This window comes from Cynoglossus semilaevis, chromosome 9 (genome assembly GCF_000523025.1).
Source record: "Cynoglossus semilaevis isolate Cse_v1.0 chromosome 9, Cse_v1.0, whole genome shotgun sequence".
Taxonomy (NCBI): domain Eukaryota; kingdom Metazoa; phylum Chordata; class Actinopteri; order Pleuronectiformes; family Cynoglossidae; genus Cynoglossus; species Cynoglossus semilaevis.
Genome location: NC_024315.1, coordinates 13,372,235 through 13,397,542, shown reverse-complemented (window position 1 = coordinate 13,397,542; position 25,308 = coordinate 13,372,235). Strand labels below are relative to the sequence as shown.

Sequence of the window (25,308 nt, the reverse complement as noted above, 5' to 3'; positions counted from 1 at the left end):
GGGAGTTTGGGGCCCGGTGAGGAACAGTAACGCATTAGTGTGAATTAAAAAAAAAAAAGATCTACATCATGGACAAAATTAGCAATGAGAGAATGAAATTTTAATGTACCCAATGGCTAAAGAAGGCTCTGAAATGAAGGAGCTAGAAATGGAAGTGGTGAATGGGTTTGTGGAGATAAATTAAAATCTTTCCGTCACAGACAGCAGTTTCAGCCGATGGCCAGGTCTTTCAGAGAACCTGTTCTTTGTTAGCTCCCAGAGCTGCAGTCAGCTGGCCCCAGAACCTGATTATGGCTGTTCCCTCAGTCTGCAGTGAGAAGGGACATCACTCTCCTCAGCCTTCAACTAAGTGGGTCTGTGTGAGTGGGCATGTGTGAATGAGTGGGAGGGGTGCACGCCTCAAAGCTGGATGGGATCCGTGGTATCCCTGTAGTACGACTGCTTCTTCCACGTCTTTTACATTTTTTATCTATTTACTTCGAATTACTCCTACTCTGAAAGTCTCTGTTGTTCTCCTCCTTGAGCAGCATGCTCTTCATCATCATCTGAGTTTGTTCACAGAGAGACTGAACGCTGCATACTGAGGTGTCACACCATGATGCAACAAACGACCAGGCTGCAGCAGCTCCAACAGTAATGTGGTTTTGAAAAATGCACTTGTGTACAGGGACAACCTACAAACACACAGTCCAAAACAACCACATTCTTTGGTGGTGATTCAAACAGAAGTTGGAATGTGTCACAATTATGCCCTAAAAACAAGCTGACAATGTGGGGTGACAATGCACTTTAGGTTTGAAAGCATGTTTAATAATGAGTGTTCTGCCACGTCTGAACAGAACACAGGTGAATAGAAAAGACTGTAAAATAATACAATCTTGCCAAAGTACTACAGCTTCAAAGATATGCCTAGTATGCTCGGTGTGACGATGCTAATGTCAAACTGACTTTAATTATGTGGCACAGTAACAAACAATGACAACTAGTCGTTAGTTATTGTGCTTTTTATATTAAAATATGTGGAAAGTAAACAGTGCAGATGTGTCCGAAAAAAAGATCTGTCAAAATGTACACATGTGTGTGTGTGTGTGTGGGGGGGGGGGGGGGGGGGGGGGTAGGACGGTATGTATTAAAAGGAGCCCTGTCCCTGTGTTCCATTGCTATCTACATACAATGCTGTGCAAAAAATACAGGCCACACATACTATCCAATAGCAGAAGAGCAGGAAGGGATGAGTTGGTGTCAATGAAACAGTGTTGCACTACAGCTGAGGCTGTACCAGTTACATGTGTACACAAGGGTGGGGATGACTGATTGATGACATCAGCAAACCTAGGGTGAAAAGACTGGTCATTGCATAGCTTCAAATGTGAATCGATAGCACCATGTGACATCGTATTTGTCTCTTCCATGCGAACTAGTTGGTGAGTTTTAACACCGTACTTTGAAATGATGGAACAAGACTTTCTCAATACATTTATGGGAGATGGCGACATAACCACAAAACGCCATAGGACAAGGACGTCAAAAAACACGAGGCCCCCCTGTATTGTCTAATGACGTCTGCTTGAATTAGAGGTGTGAGCTTTTTTTCTTTTTAAACTGCCCTTCCTTAAGTAACACTATGACAACTGGAGTATTGACACACTGCTTCAAGTCCATGGCCGATAAAGAAAGAAGGGAAGGTTTTTACCCAAATTAATTTTTTGTTATGTGTGAAAACATTAATTCCACCCACACTTCCATGAGATAAATACTTTGTATTACTGTCTGTAATACAAGCAGACTAGTACTACATTTATTATTTATAAGCTGTAATGTAAAATGTTGCCGCTTGGGCTTAAACCCCATGGTTGGACAGAGAGTGTACCTGTAATGTATTACACAGAGATCTACGTTCATCCACACAAACACACCGACAGTGTTGTCAAATCGTGAACATCACTGAATCACCGCTAAAACAAAGTACTTCATGCAGTGGATTCCGATCAGGGGTGTGAGGATTAGGGAGAACAGCGGTAAATTAGGAGAAGAAAGACAGGGATGGTGGTCCTATTGTTAGCCCACTAGAAAGTGATGAATGACCTCATGCTGCCTTACACTTCTCTCTTTCTTGGAACTTGAACTATCTTTCATATTTAAATATTAAATGGATGACATGTTTAGTTCTGCAATAAATTCTATTTCCTTCTGAGTATCAAACCACTCATCATCACTATTATAGCTATTATTATTATAAAGACTAAAGTAGAACAATAGTTGCAGCTGTAGTAGTAGTAGTAGTAGTAAGTCACAGTTTATCAGTCACTGCACATGACATTTTACAAATGCCACCACAACCAGAGGACACACCTATGACATACACTAGATTATGTAGAAGTTAAACACACACGTCTTCCTGAGCAAAGTTCACACTCGTTGGGAGAGACACACTGGGATCTTCTCACATCAAGACCATCAGCTGTATTTACTAAGAATTCTTTCATTTTATTTGTGACGTCCAACTAATGACTCTCCAGTAGTTTAAATGTATGCTTTGATACAGCTGAAGAGAAAACTCACTGTGTTGGAAGATAACAAAAAAACCACCCACAGCCAGTTTGGCTGCTGACTGCTTGTTTCAGTACGTGTCCATACTACATTGTTTGTGACATGGCAGTGCACTCCTGTGTTCTTCTGTCTTTTTAGGCAGCAGATTTAGATAAGTGATTTTTCAAGTTTTCACCTCTGATTATCTTTATTTTCCACCTATCCAACTCCTTCTGTGCGTACTGTATATGTATACGTTCAAGTTTGTCAATGATAGTTCATACCCCTGGTCTATATAAAAATAAAAATAAATGTAAAAATAAAAGCGAACCTAGTTTCGGTCAATGTCAGTTTAGAAACGGCACAAAATGAATGTGCACTTGATCGCCTTCTGAATGTGGACAAAAACAGGTATCAAGTGTGCAGCGAATCCCATCATAAAAGTCCGAATACGGGAGTCGATCCCGGTTACGTGTGAAAACGGCAATAGATAAATGACAGACTAGAAACAATCTGGGCAGTTAGGAACACGGTTAATTGTTGTTGGTTTCAAAAACAATTTTTTTCTCGCTCTGCCCACCAGGCAACTGTCAGCCAGTCATACAGCTTATCTCATACATCTGTTAGTCATCATCAGATCAATCATCAAGTTCCACCTGCCTGATCAACACGGCTCCTCTGCTGTGTGTTCACAGGTCAATCCTGTACCTCAAAGCATCGTCACTGTTAGGCTAATATCCTAAATGAAGGGTCCACACTGACCGTACTCACTATTAGAAGGTACTCTAGATGAATTAGTGGGTTCTGGAGGAGAGTCTGCATGCTGCTGCGTTCCTGATGGAGGCCTAATTTGTGGCACCCATACTAGTACTGAATGGATGCATGGATAAGAGTCCAGAAGATACAAGCAATATTTTAGGCATTACAGTTGGTCCCAGAAAGTCAACGTGATGATCTTTGAATGCCAACAAAGATGTACAATTAATCACAATTTGATGATGAACTCAACTCCAATCAATCATTACTGTTGTAATTATTGCAAAAAAAGATTGTGATCAAAATTATTTTGCCACATTGACAACGCTCTGCAAGTAAATTTTAATCTGACTTTCATCCCAAATGATTTGAACAGGCACACCTGACCGACTGACTGAGAGAACAGATTATATTCAAAACGAGTAATTATTCATTAGTGTTAAGGGTCACACACCTTGTTTACATTAAAACAAACACAGACAACAATTTATAACAATAAGTCCAACTCCACTCTTAAAATAGTGTCAGAATTGAAAAACTCTAAACCTTTTTGAGCAGTAGTTTGTGTTGCCTAGCAACACATACAAAGGAACATACAGAGGCAAAGAAACATATTTTAAGAATTGGTTTATGTATGTTTAACTCTATTTTGAAATAGTGTGGGGCTCCCTTAAGGGAAAACAGCAAATGTATTACTACTATCATCTTACATTTGCACACGCAACGTGAGTCGTAATTAATGAGACACACATGACAGTTTATTTGTAATATTATGAACCCACAGGGAGTGAGGCCCGGTCTCAGAGTAGCTCTCTGATGTGATCTCATGAGGAAACAATGCAAACAAACAGGAAGCAGACGAGTGTATTTCCATCGGGTCAAAACTTTAACGACAGCCGTTTTGGATGGAAGTTTGGTAGTAAGAGATATGGAACTGAGATCCCAACTGTTACTTTAATTCCATTCATATTTTAAACAAACCAAATCTTATGTCAGCAAGTTATTGTGAGTCCAGTTAATACAGGCTGAACGACAAATCTGTAAGAATGTCTACAAGCCTTGTTTTCCAACGCGGCCTGTTCTGTAGCATTTCTACAGATGTCATGTTGTCACTAACCATATATTACTTACCATATATCTAACCGGGAATCAAACCTTACACTTTCCTTGCACTTGAAGTTTTTACAACAATGACCAAGCATGGCTGTAATCCTACAGAAAATCCAAGTTCCTTCTGTTCCTTTTATTAGATTTTACTGAATTGATTTTGTAAAATCTAACATTTACACAACAAAACATGTTGATGCTTTGTGCTGGCAACAAATGCTGCTTTAGTTGGGGCTGTCCAGATTCACCTCTCATCCAACAGGCTTTTGCTGCTAATAATATTTTTTTCCAGAGTGACTGAATACCTGACAGGAGAGTTGTTATGGTAAAACAAAAGAAAGTGACCACACCCAACGGCTGGAATGTTGTGATCACCAGGAGCAAAGTGACTTGGGGCTGTGTGCGTCACATGAAAGGTTAGTATCACCACAGTTGTTTGGTGATGGAGAGTTGACCTTTCTGGGGAGACGACTCAGGTCAGAATTATAGGCGGTGAAAACTGGTGTCTTAATCCTAGACTCCTCTGTTGAGTGATTGTTTCTGGTTTGCTTCACTCCTCTCTTAAACCCCTTCTCCATGAGATGTAGATGACCAGCTGACTGCAGGCCTGAAAAACTGTCTGTCCCGTGTTACTGCATGCATTTGTACAGTGGCTGTTTGGTCTCCCCGATGAACAGGTATGGGCAGTCAGACAGATACTCAACAGATTTAGGTTAAAATGTCCCAGACTACTAAGAACTAACAATATATAGTTCTTAGTCATATACATCTGTTCAGTCTTTTTTAACTATGGAATTAGTTCAATGTTTATTCCTTGTGGAATCAACTGAGTTCAGTTTTTACTCTTACACACTGGGAGGCCAAAAAAAGACAAGGTGATAGCTTAGCTTTAGGAAAACTGCAGTTATGTGTTTATCAAGGGCACTACAAAAATACAACATTTATAATGATTTATTATCTGTAATGTAATTTCATAAGAATCCATTAAAATTATTTTTTAAAAGAATGAGACTTGAGGACGAATGAATTGATGAATATTTTATATAAATGATTAATTGATAAATGAAGTGTTTACAAAAATGAAAAACATATTTATAGAAAACACTGTTTAAATAATGCAGTGCTGGAATGATGTTGTTGTCTAATTCCCTGCCAGTCTTCAGATCCATTTTCCTCAGACATTCCCTTTTATAACCACTCAGTTTTGGTCACAACAATGTGCGCCATCATCTCTAATCCTCACAAGTGCAGATTAAAAACAGGGATTAACCAGCCACACAGACATGTATTAAAAACAACAAAGATGGCAGTAAGCTGTCAGATAGACACGGCTGTCTGCTTTGAACCCAGAGCAGAGGTTCAGGCATTTTTCAGACACTTTCCACACTTGTGGAAGGAATACCTCTTGGCTCTGTGAATAAACACCTCCGACACCGTTTCCCTCTTTACAGCAAACTCCGTGACTCACTCTTAAAGGGCAAAAATCAAATGCTGACTCATAGTGCATGTGCTCTTGTGTAACTACTGGTGTCATGATTGCTTTTAGGTGATCCCATTAACATTGACATACAGTGGTGACCAGTGATCTGTCCACAGCAGAACTGATGGGGAAGCAACACTGCAGTGTGGAGACAGAGCCCCGACACGACGTCTCCGAGTTGTTTTGGCTTCTACATATAACAATACCAGATGTAATGTGTCTTTCCTTGGGATTCTGTTGCAAACAAAAACGCAGATGCTGAAAATGAAAGACACAAATCATGTCTACGCAGCCGTGTGGCGTTATATTAGCTGGTGTTTACTCTTTGTGATTGGGAATTTGTCCTCAATCTAAACTGATCAACAACTTTGAAAGCAAAACGTGTGGGATATTATAGAATACAACTGCACTGCTAACCCCAGGTGTTGAATTCACCTGGAGCTATTGCTAACCATGCTTTTAGTTCTAGTCTTAACCTTGACATTGTTCATGCTAATACTTAATGCAAATGTTTAGCAAATCTCTCCTTTTTTACAAGGCAAGGCACAGTAGCTTTATTCCTACAAACAAGGTAATGCAATGAGCTTCACACTGAAGACCATTAAAGAAGAAAAAAAATAGAATAATATAATGAACACATTAAAATATAAAAAGAATAGAAGAAAATTGTTAGGAGCTAGGAGCTGCTTTTCAACCTAGATACAAGGTGGAGAACAGAGAAGGGCAAAGGGCAACTGCAGTGTTTTCAGCAATCCTCAGAGCCAGACAAGGCTAATCGATAACAGAATAATAGTAAGTATCTCTATATTATTTTCCTCACTTTGACCTTATGACCTACTCAATAAACAACCCATATTCTCAGGCAGAGGTGTACAAGGTAGCACCACATACAAAAATACTTTATTAGTACATTTTTCAGTTATTTGTTCTTTTTTTCTCATGACCTTTTACTTTTAATCCCTACATTCCAACAGAAAAATCTGTTCTTCCTTTTTCTTACATTACCAAAATATCTAATTAGAGAGCAAAAGTTAAGTGCTGTGAGACGGTAATGGTTTAAAACAGTGATGGTTTTAAAAACTCACATAAAAATGAAGCCACGGAACATTTGTTATTTAAATTCTTTTAAAATTTTATGAACTTTATTGATCCCACACTGGGGGAATTGTTGTGTTAGCAGCAGAGCTGCTGCTCCTTGGAGACACCAAGTATGTGGTTCCTCTGGAAATCGAACCCAGAACTCTCTGCTTGCAAGGCAGACCTGCAAACCACTAGACTAAAGGTTATGTAGCATTACGCAGCAATTGTACCCTTACTGTTATAGTATTTAAATATTATATAGATAGTCATAATACTATGAATATCATATTATATTCATTGTATCATGTATTATTAATTATTTTATTATTATTACAGACTATAAATGATATATTGTTTGTGTAAGAAGGTCTTTCAATCAATGCTAACAGCTAACACAGGCTAACTAGACACAGACAGAGAAAGAAGCAGCTTGGAGTGAAGGAATGCCTTTCTAGACTTTCTTGAACTGAATCGCCTGCCACCCAAATTTAATACAAGTGCAAACACCACACTTGTTGATATTAATGACCGTGTGAAATTTAAGCAGCGACAGCGACGTGCACTACAGTATGTGTCACAGGATGTAATCAGCAGTTTCGCTGAGTGTGTACTGCAGCTGAAACCGTCTGTGTCAGGTCTGAGTGGAGCTAGGACTGATTCAAATCAAACCCACTGATTTGGTGCTAATGGTGACTCAACCTCAACCTCAAAGTGACAATTACATATGCATAATTCTTCAGGTTGGACACAAGCTCTATTTTATTTTTCTATTGGAAAATAATTTCAGCTGACTCTGCTCCAGGTACAAACCATGAACACAGTCTCACCTGTGTTGATTAAAAGCTCCTGTCATTAGTGAAACTGAAACTCACAAACTTATTTTTAGCCAAGCCTTAGAGGTGTCTGGAGAGATTTCCTATGGACACTGCAAAGTCTGATTAACTTTAGACGTGTTTTGATGAAACTGGACCGTATACTAGTAGTGGAATAAATAATGTTTTTTTTCTGATGCCAGGCAAATGCTGCAGAATAATTTTAATTCATAATTTATTTAAAAATAAAACAATGTGAAGAACAACTCAGGAGTTGAGATGTTACAGTCGCTATGATATCCAAATCTAATCCAACTTTAAAACTAGTGCCTTATTTCAAATGCAAAATGTATTTCCCATTACACCCCATAAAATACAGACTAAAGTACAGCATTTTTAATCACATATGTTTGTTATGTGAATTTTGCAATGACCTAGACAGACACAGGAGCCAATCAAGATTTAGATAATGTTCATTGTTTGGTTTAACCACATTAGACTTGACAACACATAGAGTACAACAACAACTGACTTACAAAACAGTATAATAACAGTAGAATCTGCCTTAAATGTGCTGTATTAAACATCCCAGATGTGTAAAATATCAGCCAGACTTCACAGATCCTACATTGACTACGTGATACAGTCGTACAACTGCAGCTCCATCTCTGTTTTGCTCCGCCTTTTGTTCTTCCTACAAGCCCTTCCAGAGCTCTTCCATTAGATAATGCCATTGCAACAACAAAACTCAGGGCAATTAAATGCAGATTATGTTGTATTTCAGAGCACAGTGCATTAGTCTAGGCTCCATCGCACAGCTATCAAATACACCACTAATGCATTCAGACAGTAATATTGCGCTCTAATCCCTGGTAATGTTTGTTGCTGCATCTCCCCATGGATTAACCAAACCGTTCCTGTTCTAAAAGCATTCTGATCTGTACTCAAAGTTGCATTTACCTCCAAAAGGTACTGGATTGCATCCATAACCCTTTAAAAATCTCTAGTTCTACTAATGTGTATTATTCAGTCATTACCAGTCTCCAAGGAGTGAATTAAGGTAACAACAGTTACTGGTCAACTAAAATACATTCTTTTTATGCAATGTTCTTTAAGAATTTAAGCAAAAGATGTACACTTACAACTTAAATAATGTAAGTAAATGTTAATGTCTAAGAATAAAGGAAACAAGGCAAATTCAAAACAACCTGTAAATGTTGACCATGACTGTGAATCTCCGTACAGCTCTGCACCATTGGTGGAAATATCAGTACAGCAGACACTGTGGGAGACAGCATGCGCTTCTGATCACTCAACCACTCAGATACAGCCACTACTGATGAGAGAGTAAGTTCAAACCACACTAATGCTAGAACCCATAGTACGCAACCACACATAACGTTTGTTTTAAATTGATTTTCAATTTTGGAGAATCGGAAAAAAGTATCATCAAGGTTTCTAACCTTTTCCGTTATCTGCATATTTAATTCTGGTGCAAGAGAACTGGACACCCTGTAGATTAGAATTAAGCCACTAGGTGGCAGAAAAGTAAGTCACAACATGGAGGTCTCTCAGTAAAGGCCAAAGAAAAAGTGAGGCTGCGAGTCCTAGCGCAGTTAGCCTAGCCTAGACAAGTCGTACCTTGATAAGAACCGACACGTATACTAAATGTCTCAAAATCGAAACATTTTAAGTCAGTTTTTTTCATAAAGTTGGAGCAGGTTTCAACTAAATGCGAATATAAATCTAATTTTGCACGACTTGGTTAAGAGTCAAGCGCTCCAGAACAACTGAGCTATTATTAGCCCAGTCCAGCTGTCACTTGCAGCACTACGGCCAAGGAACTACCATTTTTAGCTTATATAACAGTCTTCTCCGTCTAAATGCCCTATTTTTTTGCACGCTAAAGAAGACTTGTTGTTGTTCTAAGGAGGCCGATGTGCAGAGGAGCGACAGGATGGCGGCAGCTTAGCACCTACTGTTATACGTATTCTCTCACAACAAAATCACGTTTACCAGCAACAGTACGGTCATGAACAGGCAACATTATGCTACTATAACTAAGCTGAACAAGTGAATATTTTCCCAAAGCATCGACTGGTGTCACCTACATGTGAATAAGAACAAGTCTTCAAAGGCATGAACGACACTGCTGAAAAATATTTTGTCACAGGCCCTGATTTGTTTAAGGTATTTTTCTGTTTTCTGTTTACTACAGATCATTTAGGCACAAATTCACATCTGACCTCTATCCCTCTATCATAGTATGCTAAACCTAACTATTAATTTATATTCATATTTGTATATTTTTGGTATCCAATCATATATGTCATTACAAAATATCAGAATTGATGTCAATATCAAAAATGTATACATGCAGCTGTATTTCAAAATCAGAACAAAATAAATGTGCTCACATTTTAGTGCATTCACCCAATAAACTGAAAGATCCCATTTGTTTATTCCAGTCAGTTCCAGTCAGTAACTTGATCTAAAAACACGAACATCGGACCAATCTGGTCCATATGGTTTTAATACTTCTGTTTCTGTATTAGTTGGTTTTCTATTTATTTCTGTGGGGATGGCACACCAGATCCATAAAAAAGCTATTTCTTTACCACAACTAAAAGCTCAATAAGCACATCACATTGCAGCTCTTCATTAAAAAAATATATACAGTATATATTTATACATATACTGTATATATAAATATACATATTATTAAAAAAAAAGAGAACGTTTCATTTAATTGTAAGCGGTGGTGAGGTTTGTATTAAATGACAAGCCAACAATGTAGCTTAAGGACACCAAGGCCAGCCAAGAGACCTTTTTATAGAGACAGCCATACGAGTCGTCAATGACACCGTAAAGATCCACATATGCAGAGAAGATCTTCTTCCCTCTCCTCACAGTCAGCATTCATGAAAAGGCTGCACAGATTTCAGGTTTCATTAACAAAAATAAAAAGGACTGAATGAGTTTTTTAATCAAGCTAAAGTACTTGTTAAGCTCCCATTAAGCACCGCGACACCACTGTTATGTCATGGGCCATTTAAAAGCAAATTCAACATCAAACCATGGATGGAAGTGGCCACAAACTGGGGCATTCTGAAAGAACATTGTGTCTGCACAAATACCCCGTCCTGGCACCGGCTTTGTGTCTGAGGGACATGTGAATGCACTTTATTATTCAGCTTCACATTTGCCCACAACCTGCCTCGTTTCCATTAATATTCTGTTGTATTCCCACACATCACTGAATGCCTTTCAACGAAACACAACAAGTGAAAAGTGCTGCTATTGTATGGGTAGATGGAGTGTATGTTTATGTGTGTGATGTGTAGAACCCTGTAACACCTGAATATGAATGCTAAGTGAAAGTCAACTACAACTGTGTCACATTTAATACATGGCTTTGTTAAGGTTGAACGTTTACTGTAACCACTCACTGTAGATGAGATGAAAATGTCAGTGTGTGCATCCACACCAGTCTGTTATCAGTTAGAAAGCAATAGTTGGTGCAAAGCAGCAGACAGTTCAAGTAAATAAGTTGTAGCACAGGGAAAAGTCACATAGACAGGGTAGAGGTTAAACGTGGGGGAAGAAGTGAACGATGTAGTGGAAAAGGTAAACGGGTGGTAGTTATTGGTGTAAACAGGCAAAGGCCAGAAAAAGGGTTTTTTTCATCAATTTTTTTGTCTTCAGAGAGAATGGTCTGAATCCTGACAAAAAAAAAGTATACAAAGTATTGACCTTAACCCTGTATCAATAAATATGGCAAGATAACAAAAATGCAGTGTTTACTAAATTTCCCACAGAAATCCTTCTGATATTCATCAATTCATCACTTTATGGAAAGTTCAATTTTCGTTATTTCTACATGTTGTCTTTCAATGTTTCAGCTCTAAATACATCAAAACATTCAATGTGGCAACAACCAACAACCAATCAACTGGTCGGGGCAGTTTTCAGCCTGACCGGCCCTGACGAGCCATCAGAAGTTTATGCTTGGACAGAAAAATGTTTTAATGTTTTGAATATGAAAATGCTGAGTCAGCATGAATGGTATTATGGAATAAATGAAAATGGGTTCCTGGGCACCTGGCATTCTGACATCGAAAAGTTTGAGTTCGATAAGTCTGCATTAGAAAACATTTTACTTTGTAGTTACTTTAAGAAAGAAGAACAATACACAACCCTCAGAGTAAAATGTTCAATAATTGAAAAAATGAAATAGTCCTGCTGCAAACTGTCTTTTTCAAGTAAATATCTTTGACTGGATGATGGTGTTTGAATTTAACTCGGTTAACCTCACTGTAGATACATTTTAAATAAAGAGCTTCGAGCTGCCTTTGCTCCCTGTACTGTACATCCAAGATTATAATATGTCAGCTCCGACCTGCAGTGTGTGTGTGTGTGTGCGTCACACTAAACGCACACACACAACATGAAAACTGTGAAATATGGAAATACATCTGCTGACCTGACGGTCAGGGCCAGTCACGCTGGGTAACACCCAGGTTTTATTACTCATCAATCGCTGCAAGTACCGGAGATACTGCTGTAGTATAGACACAACAATATACTGCATTGAGTTTTTTTTATTTAATTGTAGGAAAACTGTCATCATAGCAAACACACAACAATGTTACCGTACCTACCTAACGTCAGGTTACTAAGGCTGGAACAGAGGGATCTACAGCTGTGATTGCTAGAGAAAAAATAAAAGCAAAATAAAATAAACCAACGCCATATGTATTTGCATGTAATTGATAATAATAAAATATATGCAGTGCGATAGAATCTTGATACGATACCGTCAAACGAAACATTGGGATATCACAGTGAATCAATATGTTTTTACACTCCTATCTACTACTAATATTTCTTCTAAACCAGCAGACTAATTCCTCTGTTTGTCCCAGCCTCATCCTACAACAGAGGCAACTCTGAATCCAAGTACACGAGGTACAAAGAGAGAGGAAAAAACTCTGACTATTCAAACTCAGTCAGATTAGTATGAGAGGACAGATCCACAAATGAAACTGTGTCTTTTCCCTGCTCTTTAATCCTCTTAATAAATAGTCAAACACATTTGGACGCCATCATACATCACCAGGGCTCCATTATATTATGACAAAAAAGAGGAAATGGTTTCATCAATGCAGGGACCTTTCAGAAATTTGCATCAAGTGCTGGCCAGGTTTCAGTGGAAGCCCAGGAGGTTATTTAATACAGATCCATAAGAATGGAGGGCAGAACTGCAGCAACAGGCGTCACCATTTAGAATAGTGACAGGTTTGTCCTGACAACAGCTCTCAGTTCATGAGAGACTGTTTTGCTCGATCTCCAAGTAGTGAATTGACAAATTCATTTTAACACATTTCTGTCTGGCTGAAAAAAATCATGACAATCAGCAGTCCCTCAGCATACTCCTGAGTTTAGGGCATTTTTGGCACATTTCCTCCAAATGCATTGGAGAAAAGTCAGGTAATAAATAATGTACAAGATTTAGCCAGATTAGCTTGATCCTAAAATAGCTGGTCAGTAATACATTTTTAAAAAATAAAAAAGAGAAAAGACAGAACAGACATTTTTTAACAGGGTTCACAAGAATCTCATCAGAACTGGCATTCTCAGCTGCTTTACTTTTCAGCTACTCAATTACTTGCAATTTACAAAAAAAAATGTGCCTCAAGAGGCCCATTGCTTGACTAAACTGTTTGCAAACCAAGTATTATTGTACTTTGGTGTATTCCATAGCAGTACAATAAAGGTGTGTCATAAAAAATGAGTCAAAATGTCCTACTTTATTGGTATCCGGCAGAGCTGCCCTGATACCAGCTGTTTGCAAACTGATAAGAGTACGCGCATTTTTATAGGTGTACTTGCCGATACCAAATACCAATTATTTTGATTGAACTGCAATAAATATGCAATGAACTGAAAGGCAGTGTTATGTAGGCGGCACAGCAGTGTGGGAAATGGAGTGACATGCAAAGACAAACCTTAAACAGTAAGGACACCAGAGGACAGCCAGTGTTTATAACTTAACAAAAATGACACCATCATCACATTAAACAATATATAAACAAAAAATAAATAAAAATACACAGTATCAGGTGGCTGCATCAACACATTTTCGAGTACCAATACCTATTTGAATAAGATATCAATCCTGATACCAATACTGGCATCAGTGCACGTCCAGTCTCTGTCCAAAGGGCCATGTCTCTCCCTGTGTCCCAGAACACTGCTGTTATCATAGACTCTGATTGGTGGAACCTGTGCCCAGTGCTGTAAAACAGCTGTCCACTGTACAAGTTACCTGTTGATTCCATTACAGACCTGTACAGCAGCTGATAACAGTTGAGCGTTAACAATCCTGTGTCATAAAAAATAACTATTTTTATGACACAGGTCAAAACGGAACTGAAGGAAGAGCAGGAGGAAAACAGACATCTTTACTCTAAGCTGCACTTGTGTAACTATCTGCCCAGAAATTTCTGTGTATTTTTAATTAGAGAAATAATCATCAATAACCATCAAATTAAAACAAAGTCATCAACACCAAAAATGTAAATAAAGGTTTATAAAATAATATTAGTTTGACTAAAGTTTGAGCAAAAGGAAAAGCCTGATTTGTTTGTTGTTAACCTTTGAAGCCTGGTGGTCATATCAACTGGGCCACACTAAATCAGACCATCACACCAGTGTGATGGTCATGACGTCATAATGAGGTGCGCACCTCTATTATAGGGAGGACATTTTCTATGACGCAGCTCAGAAGAAGAAAGGTTTCAGTTGATAATTGAAAGATAAAAAAGAAGAAGACATGAAATGGAAAAACGCTGGCAGGACATCGGCTCACATGGCAGAATGCAGCTGGTCAGCATCAAAGCTCCAAGCTTTGGATCTACGTCTTTGTTCTAAGAAGGCCGCTTTGCAAAAAAAGGGGGGAAAAAAGGGATGGAGTTGATGGCATGAACCAAAGCACTGCTGCTGCAGAGATGGAACTGCAATCAGAGCAGACTGGTCTGTACTGTTAGCCACACAAGTGACACAGTATAAATCTTTGCTTGATTGAATTTTAATTTCCTCTTGCAGAACATTTAAATACACTTAGCTGCAGATGAAAGCTTTAAATCGAATTTATCTCCAAACCTTTTAACAAAGGCCATTTCACTGTTTTCACAAAGAGTTGTTAAAGAAATGCAAGACTGATGTTATATTCTACAAAAAAATGTTTTGTCTATTCAGTGCAGTTCAGTGAAGTCCAAGAAAAACACATTGGACATTATTGTTGTTTAATCTTTGGGGGATGTTTCTTAGTATTGTAAGAAAAATAAAGTAAAACAACAACTAACAGAAAAGATCACGGTCCATGGTGTTATTTCACATTCATATCCAACTCACAGACATCTATCCAAAGGCACTATGATGTGAATTAGTGAAATGAAAGTCATTTCCTGCTTCATTTCTATTAAGACATACAAATCTAAGTGGAGCAGCCAAGCATGATGGAAACAACAGGTTTTCATTAGAAAACTGACACAGGGTGGATATTCCACTAATGAAGTTGGAGTTTTAACTGACAAAGTACAGCTTTACAGTCTTCAACTGTAAATCCCCCTACTGTACCGTACATCCATACTGAAGCAGCAGACAGCAGCAAGTGGACGAATACATTACAAGGTTGTATGTACTTATATAACAGGTATAAATGTAATTACAGTAATTAAACATAAGATATATAACGATATATATATGAAGTATATATACATTATATACAAATGGGCCGTGCATAACTGCATGAGCCAATAAACCATGCAATGATTCAGCATAGCTTTAGTCATAGTTAATGAGGATCAGTAAATGTCAGTTGACTCACACAAAAAAGTAGAGCCAAACAATGCAGTGAGGGAGGTCAGAGGCTGACTGTTTCCTAATGTTTCCCCCTGTGAGTAAGTTCCATAATCGTCCATGAGTCTGAACTCTGAACGTTAGTCTGGCAAACATGTACTTTTTTTTTGACTGGGGATCTCCCTGAACTTGAAGGCTATTGACATATGGTGCACACCTGGTCTAAATCTATGATCTGATTCGTCCAGGTCCACAGGTCCACAGTACAGTCCGTGGCTTCACATCAGCCTTACTTCTCTCCTCATCATCATTTTTCTTTCCAATGTTCCAAGACACTGTAACTCATGAGTTACAAAGTATCTAAACCTCGCTTGTCCAGGCTCAAGAGTCATCAGTAAATCTGTAGCGGTGTGATAATTACTTTGAGACTGACTGAAACAAGGAATTCATTCAACAATCCCACCACGAGTGCCTTGAGGTGGAGCTGATACTCACACCAGGACAGATAACCTAACAGTTCAAAGAATACAAAAAGAAAACAGAGTCAGTGATTTTTAGATGCGCTACTCGACAACCGTAAACATTAGAGCAGGGCCTCGAAATACGACTCCAGCAGAAGAGTATCCAAGAGACGTTTGACAAACTGTTCACAAATATACAGATAACATCTTGGATGGTTGTTACTGATGTAGGCGCGTTTGATTCAACAACATTAACTGCACGCCACAGTTACTCCACCCCCATGAAGGTGTTATTTGAAACTAAGAGTGTTAGAGAGTGCAGATTTGGCAAAAGTAGGACCAGCAGGAAACTTTTACCACATTGTAGAGGTGCACCCAGCCCACCAGTGCTAGTCCAACACAGTCGAAAATATACAATTTCTCAAAGATTTAGAAATATCCTTTCTTATTAAATCAGTATGTAATTACTGATATTTCTGTCACACAGTGAGCATAATAAAACATAGTATAGCATTTAATTCCACCATCTTCTTTGAAGGAAGACACTTAGACTAAAATGTCACCGTTGTTGCAGAAATGCCACTCTCCAGTTGATCACATTGTCATTTTCAGGTATTGACTGTGAGTCTCTTTATTCTCTGCAGGAGGAAGTGACCCTCATTTTACAGAGGCTCCAGTTTAATTATTGATGGCTTAACAGATACTCTATTATAAAGTGGCGACCTTTCTCTCTCTGAAAAGCAACTGTGTAACCAATCACCTCTGTCTTGATAAGGCCCTCATTATTTATTTAAAGGGTCCTGGCAAGGATTTATGTTGGTTGGCAAATGTGGTCGCAGGCGGCGGCTGTTTAGGGCCTACAGGGATTTGGTGTTATATATGAAAATGTGAACCTAAAGCTGTGAGAACAGAATACAAGTGAGAACGGAGGAAAATCAATTAGCTCAATCACACTGATATTCTACATCTCTGCAATGTTTCCTTCGGCACTTTGATGTGTGCACTTGTTGCACAAACACGTTTTATTTCTGTCAATTTTGATTGACAGTTTGATTGATTTGATGCCAAGTCCAAGTATCGGGGCGTCCCCAGTTGAGATGTCAACACCCTTTACTGACTCTTTTCAAGTCCAGTCAGTCGGAGCAGGTGAATCTCACCACTGTGACAGATCACACACAGGTGAGTGGGTGTTGGTGTATTAACATGCAGACATGGGTTAAATACAGGCTTCTGCACAGTACGTTCAAACACCTAACAAACAGAGGCCCTCACACACCCAGAAGACTTTCTAAATCATCTGAAGTGTTATCATAATAAATGATAAACCAGGTTGGACTCAGTTGCAGGTCGCACTAACTTTACTGATATGTTAGTCAAAATAAATGGCTGCCATGTCAAAGACAAATACACTTAAAAAAAACAAAGTAAAACAGAGGAGGAAAGGGAAGGGAGGCTTAGAGAGAGAAAGAGAAGGAGGAGAGAGAGAGTGACTATTATTCCACCCTGCACCACTCTGTTGCTCTTATTCAAACTATAAAAGTCAACTTAAGAAAGGAGCTCTTAAATACATGGTACATTAGAGTACATACTCCACAGAGTATGTGTCTTGTGTACTGCATAATTTATACCGGGCTATTAAAAACATTACAGGGTGTTTGTAAAGGGGTGGAGATGGAGTGGGCCGTCATCTGCAGCATTACCTGGGTCCTAACAGCTACAGTCAGGCCTTGGCACACCCTGAAGTTTCCACATTAACTGAGGAATTCTCAGAGTTATGCGTGGACCTCAAAATGGCAGATGGATGGGAAATGCACCTAAAGTGTAAGGAGGCCAACCGTGGATCAATACAGGAACTTCTCTGCGAGATCCCATCACTCTGATTAAATCCTGTTTCTGTTATCATGAACTACAGACACATTCTCTTGAAAACATTCATTTCCCTGGAAATGAAATTGAGTTGTTGTCGTAAAACCATCAGTGTGTGGTTTTTGGATTTACATGTTGTTTGAATGGTTTTAATTATATGTGAAAACGTGTCCAATATAAATCTCTATTCTTAGAATGTTTTTCAGAAGATCTTCCCATGAAGACATGCACAGACTGGGAATCTATGTAAACAACTAAGAACTCAGTCAGTTGGCTTTACCTTGGCACTGGAATCCTTGCTTTCCAAACCCCCTGTGGAGACAAAGAATACAGACGTCAACAGCCATTTTCCCACAACGTAACAGCAAATTATTCATAAATACAATAAAAATAAACACATTTATCCAATTTAGGATCATTGGATAATAATAACAATAATTGAGTCCCTTATTCAGCCCACATTGGGGAAATGTACAGTGTGAGTCTTTGCAACCGACACAGGCTACCTGAGGAGGCGTGATTAGGTATGTGGTTTCTTTGGGAATTCAAACCCCGGACTCTTTGCTCTCTGCTTTCAAGCAAGCAGGCGCGCTAACCACAAAGTCTCCACATGCTACCACATGTGGGGGCACCATTAGGTATGTGGTTTCTTTGGAGTGCGAACCCAGGACCATCTGTGTGTTGTGCAGATGTGCATGTCAGGCGTGAAAACCGCTACACTACAGAATCACAATATATCACAAAATGTACAGAAACTACATTGACATGTTAAATATATATTTACTTTTATAGGCAGAACATATACGTTTTATCTTGTCAAACATTGATTAAATTTATCTAGCTGCAATGCTGTGTGTGCAATGTGTGGGGAAAGTTTCCAACGAACCCAAGCCAACTCAGCTTCACAAAAAGTATTTTTTAATTTGCGTATATTTTTATGTTTTCTTTAATTGTTCACAGTCTACTAGCACTTCCTTTGAGATCTACTGCAAGATCACTACCGGGCACCCACACCATATTTACATCTGGGCGCGGTCATCATTATTTCCTTGATACTAGAAGAGCTTTTGACAAATGTTTATAAATGTCAAATTCCTGTGCTTTTCAAACCCCAAATGAGACATTTGTCAACATTTCTCAGATGCTCTGATAAGGACTAGTGTTAGGGACGTTTTCAATAACATAACTTGCTTCTATATAAAAAGTTTCTCACTTTGGGGAATCAAAAAAAAATTGAACATGTCTCTTTTTCTCCAGTCGCTTTGATGTTTCTGTACAAAAAAGACGACTGAAAGTATATGAAGAGGACGCCCTTTTTAAGGTGGCGAATTGTTTGCTTTGAGCTTCAGAACCTGCTGAGCTTGTATTTAGTAAAAGGCCGATGTTCAGTTGAGCAAAAGTCATGCTGTTAATGTAGGTCATAGACTGTCAGCAGTAAAGATCTTCCATTAAACTGTGACTGTAGCAGCGCAGGACTGTAACTGCGGGTGCAACTCCAGCTAGTTTATTCCTCTCAGAGTTAGGATGAGGAGAAGTTAATATCGCAGTGGGAAAGCTACACCGGAGGATACCATTACATTGGCCTGGAGATGGAGTGCAGATGGTATTGAAGTTTGCAGGACTACACTGAGAGGATCAGACCAGTTCCTCTGGGTGGTGGAGTAGGAGAAGGTAAACATGGTAACTCGGATACCAGACCTAGCAATGTTCTGTGAAAATAATGCCTGGTCAGATGTTTTTTTTTTTACACGATTAAAGGACCTTTGTTACTCGGAGGCACACCTTGGGGGTTTTTGTTTTATATTTTATCGTAGAAGTGTTTATTTCTTCCAAGTTGTTCATTGAAAGGTCTGTAATCATTTTCATTTCATTCTTCTCCATTAGCTTTAAATACAGGATTTTCACTCTGTTACATGCCAGGAAGAGAGAAACCTATTAGTCATCCTAAGACTCCAGCCAGGTCTACTGTGTGTTTGCACAGCTTTGCTGCATTATTTAAAGGAATACAGCATGATCTGTGGATTAGAACCGTATGCATGCATGTAATGTAGTGTTGTCATTTTTTTTCCTCCAACATAAGACCTCTGCCTGATAAAGATCAGGCCAAAAAATGTGCAGGCACACTGAAGTATTTCCCCTGTAAGAGGAAGATAAAAAAGTTGTTTTTGAACTATTTGTTTTAGGAGACTTTTACCAATTCACCTCAGATGACCATAACCTGATTTGTATGTGTGTGTATCAAACATTTGATAAATACTACTGTTCAGTGTAAGAATGAAAAATAGGGCAAGATAAAATGGATACAGATTAGGATTAGGCATATATTTGAAGGGGTAAAGGTCAGGACAATGGGCTAGGGACTGTATTATGTCAATGTAAAGTGCTCACAAAACACAAAAAGCTAAGAGTGTTTGTTTGTGTGTGTGTGTAGCAGTGCTGATTTGTCATCGTCTGCCTCTGAAAAATGCTCAAAGGCTCCAATAAGGATTGGCTGCAGGTGGCTTCAATTAGCATCGTCAAGAGATTGACTAACGACCTAACTGCTGATTCGGCATAGTTGAATCGGCTTTATATTGTGGACTGAAAGACACCATTCTACTCTGATTTAGGTTAATTCAACTGAAAGAAGGGCATCTGCAGTAAGGACAGTCATTCCATTAGGTTCATATTGGACCTCATCAGCTGTAGTTATTGGGTTTTTAAAATCTTTTTTGACATCAGCTTAATATTTTGCAAATATTTAAATGGTGCCTGTTCAGCCATTTTGTACTAGCTCCCAGGGTAATTGTTGCTTTACTTAGTAAACAGTTACAGTAACTCCATATGTATGCTAGTCTTGAAAAATACAATTTTTATTTCAGGGCATCATTTACTAATCTTTATGCCTTCCTAAAATACTGACTTTGTATTGGATGAAAAATAACTTTAAGACCATAACATTATGACAGAGACAAAATGTTGACTGACAATCATTTAGAACTGAGAAGAAAGTCAATCCATGTTTTCCTGATGGGAAGTATTTCTAAAAATTAACAGCTATGGCTACAGGTTAGGGACGACTCCAATACTACTCAGGGTTAGTATCTGTCTAATATTTCAAATTTCAGGATTAAACATTCAATCCAATCTGGTACCTCAGCCTAAAAGATCACCTTAGCTTTGGACATGCTGTAAACAGGGACACTCAGCAGAGGCAGCCTGTGGCATGGTGGATTGATATTAGTATTGGCCGATACTCCAAGTTTCAGTATTGGTATCCATAGTGGACATAAAAAAAATGTAGTTGGAGTCATCCCTACTACGGATGACTCCAACTACATCTTACATATGGGGTCCAGACCCAAGAATGATCAATGTTATGAGTGAAAGATGAACATAAAAAGATGTAAAAGGTTTGAAAAGATAAACATATAATACATCTTTAAAGAACTAACAAACCACTTGACTGTGGCTTCAGTAATGATTAATATCCTTGAGTGACACTAATGTTCAATCAGTTCAATTAATTTATTACTTTTTGGTCACAATAATGCAAATCACAAAGGTTTATCCATGCCAACAGCATACAGAAAAACTAAAGTGTAGCACAGTATTTACAGCTTCACTACACAATGAAACATTTCTATGACAAAATAAGAAAAAAACTAAAGTTCATGTATTAATGCATTCCTTTGTCTGATCCGGTTTCTGACAATAACACAACAAGACAGATCTATTTTACACCAAATGGTATTCAATTATTATTTCATTTCTTACATTTTTTATGGAATCTATTAAATGTCAGCACACAACTTAAGGCCCTTTCACTTAAATTTGGAATTTGAAAAGTTTCCAAGATCATATTTTTTGTTGTGTATATAAGAGGCCCAGGTGGCAACCCCTGAAAAAATAAATATTGAAAAATAAATAACACAGGTGTATTAAAAAATAAAAACAAGTATATTTTGTTTAATATCAATCCTGCAAAAAATACTGGTATAAACTGAAAGTAAAAATCAAAAATGTCCCTCATTCTTAAATGAATAGCTAAAGTATTGTTATTATTAGTAGTAGTAGTAGTATTATTGTTATTGACATTTAGCCATGGGCCAAATTTCAGGGGTTTGTGGGTCAGAAGTAGCCCCCAAGCCCCAAGCCTGGACTGATAAACATACTCTCTCTGTTTAGTTTCAGTTTTAAATTGAAAAAAGAATTAAACTGACAACAAGCAGTGTAAACAGTTAGGCCACTCGTGTACTTGAACCTTCTTCCATACTGTTCTCACTGTATTTGGACCAAATCAGAATTGAAGTAGGTGTGCTGTTGAAAACAGCCAGAAGGTACAAACAGGCAGTGGCAGTCTTTCTGCTTCGCCTCTGAATCCAGGAGGCTTCAGTCAACTTGCAAATCTGATATGTATGATTTGGTCATAAGTTGGTCAAACTGTGGGTCTCTGGACTTCTGCAGACAGAAGTGAAATAACTTCCTCACAGATATAGTTGAAAACCGACTAACGACAATTCAAACACAAACCTTAGCCCAAGCTGAAGTCACAGGCCTTCAACCAGAGACTGTATTCAACAAGACATAAAACCACAACAACAGCAGCAGCAGCAGCTGAACTCCTCCCATGGAGAATTGTTTGACAAAAACCTCTTCAATGAGCCACAGTGTGGTCCGCAGCTAAAATGTGGGTTTGATACCCGTCTACCGTGGGTCCATTAGAGGAGTGTGGAGAGAAGGAGGCAGAAAAGCAGGCAGTTCTGCTCGAAGTTGTGTTTAATCATGGAGCACTCACTGTACTGCACCCAAACTTGTACAACACATGCAACAGGCAGCAGCCGCAGAAGGTGGAGGTGCAGAGACCGGGAGAACTTACCAGATGAAGTCGGTACAGTGGCTGCAAAAAGTCGGCTGCTTGAAGAACCTGGCGATGAACTTGTGGTTCTTTATTTCGTAAACGTTTTTTTGCCTCAGCGCACCTTTGCGAGCGAAACGATTGGTTACGTCCTCGTTGGACGATTCGTTCAAACTTACATCGGCCATATCAGCACCGAATAAATACAAAAGAAATCAATGAAACGGCTTCGTCCTCGCTGTCTTCGGCTGTTTGGACACAGACCAACAGACTGCCCACACAGGCACCGTACAGACTGAGAGTGTGAGGGGCTGTAGCTCCTGTCGACACCGCTGGGCTACTCCGCTGACAGCTTTCGAGCACCGTTCACTCAACCAGAGTTTGAAAAAAAAAAATACTACATCCGGATTTCCCTTCAAAGTAAAAGACAAAACTTCATTACCTCATTTCAGTCAGACGTTAGCACCAAATGGTGCAAACGTTTTATATATATATATATACATACATACATATATATGTAACTTCGGCCAGATTATGAATATATAAAACAACCCTTACAGTTTACCGCTTTTCCTGAGATATTCCTAATTATAGTCAAATCGACTCTTAAATATCACATACATGTGTGAAATTGTGTGACAGTGCAATGCATTTTCAACTAATCTCTTTGGTGCATATACATTTTGATTTTGTGTGTGTGTTCGTATGTGTTTCAAAATAACTCTGGTAAATAAAGAATGTGGGGGAATGAAATAGGCTTTTGAATGGTAGACGCGTATCTTTGGTTTTCCTTGCTCGGTCATTAAGTTTAAGGCAAACTTCCTCATCGTGGATTGTGTGTCTTAACACAACTTGCCTTTTTCTATTTGCTTCGCTTCCTTCTTGTAGTTGACGTCACGCCCCAGGATTCTCTGTGGGTGGAAGCTGTACCATCTACCCGCTGTAAAAAATTGATTAAGAGCGTCACCTTGCGGCGAAATATTAGCTTCCTTTAAAAAGTTTTATTATAAGTTATTTATTGTTCTTTGTTGTTTTCTGTGCCTTTTGTAAATAGAATTGTTTATTTTCCTTCGTCTTTTCACAGTTGCAGATTGGAAGGTTTTACCTTGGAACCTTTTACCTGCTTATTTATCATCTTTCTAAAGTTACTAGAACCTGCAACCTCCATTCAGATAGAGAAAAAAAAAAGATTTTCCTTGAATATAAACTGCCTTTGGCTAGAGTGTTTTTACTAAGTATATTTGGACATATATAGTTTGGACAATTTTTTTCCTTAAATGTTCACTGGAGAAAAAGGACTTCAGACCCCACCGAAAGACTGTACTGTATTTCTTTTATTTAGTTTCCAATTATAGATAATTATAATACTAAATTTATGCTGAGACATGTGGAAAAGACGATTAGGAAAGAACACAGTAAAATAACAATGACATTAAAACAAGTGTTTGTGTTTGACACTTCCTGTGCCTTTCTTTAGAAGACAGAAAAATGTGTGCTCATGGTACAGGCAGGAATGTAGGCAAACCTGTATACTTTCTATTGGATAGGAGTTGTCACGGAAGTGCATCTGCCAGAACCTCTTAGCTTCCAAGCCAATGAACACACTGATGTAATGTGTAAAACACTAGAAATGGAAATTGACCTCATTCATCACCATTCACCAGAGTCTTTCAGGATAGAAGATTGTGAACTAAGACATAAAAGTTTAATAAAATGGAAAAGGACAAGTGGAGTCTATAAAACATAATGCTGTGAGTTTCAAACAGCACAGCTTTATTGCTCAGCTTTTTGCAACGGTACAAGGAGTGTGTTACATTGATTCTTTATTGTTTTTATGTGCATGTCTCAGTTACAAGCTCACAGAGGAAAAAAGTAAAAAAAAAAAAACACTATAATTATAAATACAAAAAGAAAAAGCAGGGTGGTGTGGAGAGTATTTTGCCTCCTAAAGGGTGTTTTGCAGCACAGCAGTCAGCATCACGTCTGATATCAGAGGTGATACTGATCACAGTGGCAGTGGCTGTTCAGTAATACAAAGAAAGAAAGAGAGAAAGAGAGGTTTTTATAATGACAGATCTCAGCGCATAATATAATTACTCTGCGATGTTTGTAACTTAGTCTGAAAGACGGTTAAAGAGATCCAACTGCCACGACCTTTCAATAGAAAACATGCCAACCAAAGCTACCAAAGAGAAAGATCAGGTGCACTGTTTTTACATATTTATATTTTGTTTGAAGACTATGTGTGCATCAGTCTATAAACTGCAGGAACTATGTGAATATGCAAATGTTTGAAAAAAAATAAAATAAGGGCATTTTATCAGCCTCAGAATGTCAGGTCTTAAGAAGTATATCCACTCGTGTCTCTTGTTTTGTCCGTTTTAAGAATCAACAGTTCACAGCTGCGTGTCCACACAGCATTCAGGCAATGTCCTCACTTCATCACCACTGCTTCTGAAGTCTGAGCTGACGGAGGTGTGGGGGGGTGGGGCGGGGAGGGGTGACAGATGTCGAACC

The 25,308-nt window shown here is 38.5% G+C and overlaps 1 protein-coding gene across 1 annotated transcript in view; it reads right to left on the bottom strand.

Annotated features, from left to right (window-relative positions):
* The window catches only part of LOC103383975 (protein kinase C alpha type), a 58,776-nt gene extending 35,797 nt beyond the window's left edge, over positions 1-22,979 (bottom strand). The window contains exons 1-2 of the mRNA XM_008317323.3: positions 22,813-22,979; positions 18,235-18,266 (exon numbers count right to left, since the gene is read on the bottom strand). Of these exons, the coding sequence (XP_008315545.1) occupies positions 18,235-18,266; positions 22,813-22,979 (199 nt within the window). The remainder of the gene's footprint in view (positions 1-18,234; positions 18,267-22,812) is intronic.
* Between the last annotated feature and the right edge of the window lie 2,329 nt (positions 22,980-25,308).